We start from the raw sequence: 5,771 nt of genomic DNA, 5'->3' as shown, positions 1-5,771 counted from the left end.
ATCCTTGAAGAACTGGCTGATTTTTAAAGTACAGTGAGTTTACAATATTATATTCGTTTATAATATTATGTTAGGTGTACGATACAGTAATTCAATATTTTTATAGATTATACTTCACTTACTTTAAAATAAAAAAAATTTCTATATTCCCTGCGTTGCACAGTATTTTCTTGTAGCCTCTTTCTGTTTACATTGCAGGCTGTGCTCCTTAATCCCCTACCCCTATCTTGCCCCTCCCAAGAACTAGGTAAAGTTTTAACCAAAACATATTTCCTCTCTGTTTGTGGATAAAAGTCAGGGTGTTTCTTTCTTTTCTTTTCTTCTGCTTTTTAAAGGATATTATTTGGAGACAGAACTCAGCAGCCTAATTTCTAGGACGTGGTGAGACGCTCCGCTCCCCCGACAGTCCCCGCCGCCCGGGAGGGGCGGGGCGGTGGGCGCCCCCTTCCCCCGGCCGGCCCGCCCGCCGCCCGCCGCCCGCCCGCCGCCGCCGCCGCCGCCGCCGCCGCCGCCGCCGCCGCCGCCGCCGCCGCCGCCGCCGCCGCCGCCAAAACACTCTTCGCCCAGCCGCTGCGAGCTCTCGGACCGCGAAACCTCACGTTGCGCGTCATCCAGTTTCCGGATCTGAAACACGACGCAAACCACGATTGGGGCAGGACGGAGGGGTGCAAGACGTGTCCAGGGCTGCGGGGGGAGGCGGAGAGTTCAGCTCCCCCACCTCCCGGCCCCACACCGCCCTCCTCGCAAGCCCGGAGCGTGGACCCCCGCCGCCACCCACAGCAGGTCGGCGCGGACTGCATGCGGCCCCGCCCGGCCGAGAGGCTCGCACCCCCGCACCGTCTCGCGTGTGGTCTCGCCCGCGCCTGACCTTTAACCCGACGCCGCCCCGCCCTGCTCTCCTCTCGGCCCAAGATGGCGGCGCCCGTTTGTGGTCTGAGGCTCCGGCCGCTGGTGAGTGGGGGGCACGGGCGGGGCCGGCGGTTGGAGCGGGGGCGCGGGGAGCCCTAGTTTCGGTCTTATGCCCCACTCGCCCTACAGGTCCTGTCCTGGAACCGGGAGCTGCCGTGCGTCTGGCGCGCCCTGCACACCTCCGCGGTCTGCGCCAAGGTAAGTGCGGCGTGGAGGCCTGGGGTTTGGGCGCCCGCGGCCTCGGAGGGTAGGACCTGCGGGCGAGGGTGTGATCCAGGCCGCGCCCTGGGTCTGTGGTCGCGGAGAGTCACGGGTCCTCTTTCTTTCCAGAACCGGGCGGCCCGAGTCCGAGTGGGCAAGGGGGACAAACCAGTGACCTACGAGGAGGCGCACGCGCCGCACCACATCGCCCATCGTAAGGGCTGGCTGTCGCTGCACACAGGTGAGGGGACGATGCTTGTCGCGGTGGCGGGAGAGGACGAGGACGTGTTGTGGGCCCGACCCCTGGCCCCAGGGAAGGCGTTCTCAGTCGTGACTGTCTGTCACGTAAACACGACGTGAACACGTGTCAGAGATTGTGTTTAACTCGGTACTCAACGCGAGGTTCAGAAATCAGTCAGACGCTTTCAAAAGAGGAGTAAAATAGACAGACGTATGTGGTCAGGATCTTTGAAATGTATTTGAAAGGGATGCAAAACGCTTTTTCCATGGGGGGCAAGGGTTCAAGGGTTCGGTTGAACTTCCACAGAAATTGCATGCCTAAAGACAGTTGTTTTGCATCGCTGCCCGTTATGTGTAATTTACGGATGTAAAATAGCCCAGAGGCAGTGAAAAGAGTGAAACCCCTTGGAATTCGATGACCCGGAAGGCTGTTGTAAATATTGAAGCACACATCCTTCACTACAGGTATGTACAGTTTGCCCGGGTTATTTGCAGATTCCATGTTTGTGAATTTGCCTACTCTAGGTGCTTTCACGTTCATTCTCAGACGTGGGCAGAGCAAGCACCCCACATGCACCTTCCCAGTTGCGGTTAAACAAGTCCCTGCCTTCTAGTTTCAGCTCGCATGCTGTAAACAAGTACCGTTTTCGAGATCTATGAGTGCCGTGTTTTCAAGTTTTGTACTTTTTGTTGGTGATTCCACTGCCTTGAAATAGCTTGTGATGCTGAAGTGCTGTCTTGTGTTCCTAATTTCAAGAAGACTGATGTACCTTACATGGCATGATTGTTAGAAAAGCTTCCTTCAGGCATGAGTTACAGAGCTGTTGGGAGAGAGTGCAGTGTTAATCAGCCATTTGTAGGTGTCTTTAAACAGAAAAAGAAAATAAGGCTACACATCACTTTGTTGATAAAAATATTGTAACCAAAGGCTTGCAGAAACCTAACTGTATTTCCACCAGGAGCAGTGGTTTAGCATTTGCTAATTCGTTGTTCATGGTGATTTTATAGAACATAACGAGTGACGTTATAGAACATAACTGCTGTGAGTTGATGAGGATCCACAGTATTTTGTTCACTCTGAGGGTTCTGAACTTGAATGTTTGAGATACACCTGTCTAGAGAACTACCTTAAAATATGGATTTCTGTCCCCCAACCTTTTCAAGTTCTAGTACTAAGGGCTGGGTGTGAGTGTGGAGACTCTTAACAGATACTGTAAGAGGTGCAAAGGTTCTGTGGTCCACAGTGAGAATCCACTGGTTGAGGCCGTGGCTCTAGTCAGTGAGAGAGCTCACATCCCTCGTATCAGAAGTAGCTGGTAGGGCTTCCTTGGTGGCGCAGTGGTTGAGAATCCGCCTGCCAATGCAGGGGACACGGGTTTGAGCCCTGGTCCGGGAGGATCCCACGTGCCATGGAGCAGCTGGACCCGTGCGCCACAGCTACTGAGCCTGCGCTCTGGAGCCCGCAAGCCATAGCTACTGAGGCCTGCACGCCTGGAGCCTGTGCTCCGCAGCAAGAGAAGCCACTGCGGTGGGAACCCCGGGCACCACAACAAAGAGCCGCAACTGGAGAAAGCCTGCAAGCAGCAACGGAGACCCAACTCAGCCAAAGATACATAAATAAATAAATAAATAAATAAATAAAAAAGAAGTAGCTGGTGGCCTCATCTCTCTGGTCCGTGGGATGACCAGTGCTTCTGTAAGGCAGTCAAGAAAGAAGGAGAGGGGCACTCTATGTCTACATAGAATCATCTGAGTTTTGTGCCCTGGCTAAGGCCTCATTCTTCTCTTTCGAGAAAGAAGGATAATGATAATACGTACTTCACAGGATTTGTTTGGGGATTATTGGAATAATGTTCTTTGAACTTTAGAGTGTTATTCCACTTACAGAAGAAAGGAGAAGAGGCTGGAGTGGGATGTGGAACTGAGTGCCCAGTGCTCTTGGATGTTAACCTCTGGAGTTTTGGCCAACTCACCATGGTGCCCTTCTCTCTTCAGGTAACCTGGATGGGGAGGACCATGCTGCAGAGAGAATAGTGGAAGATGTTTTCCTTCGTAAATTTATGCTGGGCACCTTCCCAGGCTGCCTGGCCGACCAGCTTGTTCTAAAGCGCCGGGCTAACCAGCTGGAGATCTGTGCCCTGGTCCTGAGGCAGCTACCTGCACATAAGTTCTACTTCCTTGTGGGCTACAGTGAGACTCTGCTGTCCCACTTTTACAAGTGTCCTGTGCATCTGCACCTGCAAACTGTGCCCTCAAAGGTTGTGTATAAGTATATCTAGGACAACCAACCTGTTTGCATCAAACTGTAGCCTGCAAAGGACAAACTTGTGGAAAAGGACTGAAGTCGAAACAGGGGAAATGCATCCCCTCAGACTACTGAGGCTTTGTCTTCGAAGTTGGCTGTTGAATAAATAGACTCTCCATGTTGTCTTGCTTCTTGGTCTGCCTAGAGAACTAGAATAGGGTTTCTTTGAGGGTGCTCCAGGGTTCCCAGGAAGACTGCCAGTTCCTGAGGTTTAGGTAATAGCTATGGTTCAGTGAGTATCTTGTGCCCATCACTGTGTCAGGAACTTTACCTGAAGTTCTTTGTTTTCTCTTAAAATGGAAAGAGCCATTTTTTGAGATTATAAAACAATATGGACATGTATTACATCAGCCGTGAAGCTTACTTGTACTTCTACCCCAGAGGAAGCTACTGTGAACAGTTTGTTGTAATTCCAGATGTACTTTTATTCCCCCAGAAATAATGTAGCACACGGTCATCTATTAAACAAGCTTAACTGCACCTAGTCTGTGCCAGACACTCTTCTGAGTAGCTTGGAACCCATCAGTGACCAAAACATTCCATTCCAAGATCCTTGCCTTCATAATACTTGTATCCCAGTGGAAGGGGACAGGTAGGGTTAGGCCACATTGAAGACTCCAAGCAGGTGAGGAATATAGATATGCAGGTAAATGGAGGAAGAACATTTCAGAAAGTGGCATCTGCAAAAGCCACACATGGTGCTGGGAAATGGGACAGGGATTGCTCACCTTCAACTTCACCCTGACACTGATGACCTTCACCTTGACCATGATCCTGGTACCCTTAACTTGACCCTGAACTTTAACACACCCACTCTAATCCTAACCCTTGATCATCCCTGATCCTACCCACAACTTGACCTTTACCCTCAGCCTCACTCTTACCTGAGGGTGCCAACCAGGCCCTGCCCCGCCCCATCCTGTCTCCAATGCTAACTGACTGACTCACCATGACCCTGACCCTGTGTCCCTTACATTTATGTAACCCTGAGTCAGTCAGAAACTTGACTGAAGACTTCATCCTAACACTGTCTCGACCCTTAGGGTGACCCTAACTCATCCTAACTGGTAACACTGATGCTCGCTTTGACAGGTTATGCTTCTCATCCAAACTCTTAGGACCTTGACTGTGAACCTGAAAGTCATTTAAATCCGACCTTAATCCTGACCCTCACTCATCACTAAACCAGACTATGACCTTGACCTTGAAACTCAGCTGTCACCCAGACCCTGTCCCTCACACAGATATGACCCTACTCTTGACCCTGACCATGACCCTATTAGACTCAACAATCCTGAAGTTGTCATTCAGGCCCTGAGACTCACCCTGATACCCTGACAAACCTCAACCTGAGCCTGACTTTGATCCTCACCCTGACCCTTCTGACCTTCACTCTCACATTGACCCTCACACTCAGTCTGATCCTGGACCTGGCTTTTCATCTGAATTTGACCCTCACCCTGTTCCACGTTTGCATCATACTGACTGACCAGAAGGTGTTCTGACCCTCAACCTTACACTGACTGTGACCTTGACTGAACCGCAGCTGGACTCGATTATGTCCCTGACCCTCATGACCCAGATCCACCCACGTACTGAATCTTATTCAAATCTTCAACCTGACATTGGCCCAATCCTGTACCTGACTGTGACCCTTAGGCTCACCCTTGCCTTGATAGTGACTCATCCAGACCTTGACCCTGATCCTTTTTTTTAATCGAAATACATTGGACAGGTAAAGTTATATAAGTTCAAGGTGTACAACATGTTAATTTAAGGACATTGTTATATTTTAATGTGATTGTAGCAATAATTAGCACCTCTATCTCATTACAAAATTATCCTTTCTTTTTAGTAGTTGGAAAAATTGTTATAGTCTCTTAGCAAGTTTGATGATTATAATATTTTTGTCCCTATTGTACGGTACTAAGCATTATATCTCTAGGGCTTATTTATTACTTGTAAATGTGTACTCTTAACATCTGTCCCCCCACCCCCTCATCCCTTGCTAATTACTTTTATTTTTAAAAATTTAGCTTTGTTAAATTGTACATGTAAGTGATGTCATACTCTGTCTTTCTATGTCTGCAAGTCCATCCATGTCGTAAATGGCAGA

The 5,771-nt window shown here is 49.7% G+C and overlaps 1 protein-coding gene across 1 annotated transcript; it reads left to right on the top strand.

Moving 5' to 3' along the window:
* Window positions 1–856: 856 nt before the first annotated feature.
* On the top strand, window positions 857–3,776 carry MRPS24 (mitochondrial ribosomal protein S24). The gene is made up of 4 exons (XM_081243849.1): window positions 857–951; window positions 1,039–1,107; window positions 1,240–1,351; window positions 3,346–3,776. The coding sequence occupies exons 1-4, from the start codon at window positions 913–915 to the stop codon at window positions 3,627–3,629; spliced, it is 504 nt and encodes a 167-aa protein (XP_081099975.1). The 5' UTR covers window positions 857–912; the 3' UTR covers window positions 3,630–3,776.
* Window positions 3,777–5,771: the final 1,995 nt, after the last annotated feature.

The sequence above is a fragment of the Mesoplodon bidens genome (assembly GCF_964165515.1).
Source record: "Mesoplodon bidens genome assembly, chromosome: 9".
In the NCBI taxonomy this organism is placed as follows: domain Eukaryota; kingdom Metazoa; phylum Chordata; class Mammalia; order Artiodactyla; family Ziphiidae; genus Mesoplodon; species Mesoplodon bidens.
This window is presented reverse-complemented; position numbering and strand designations above follow the sequence as displayed.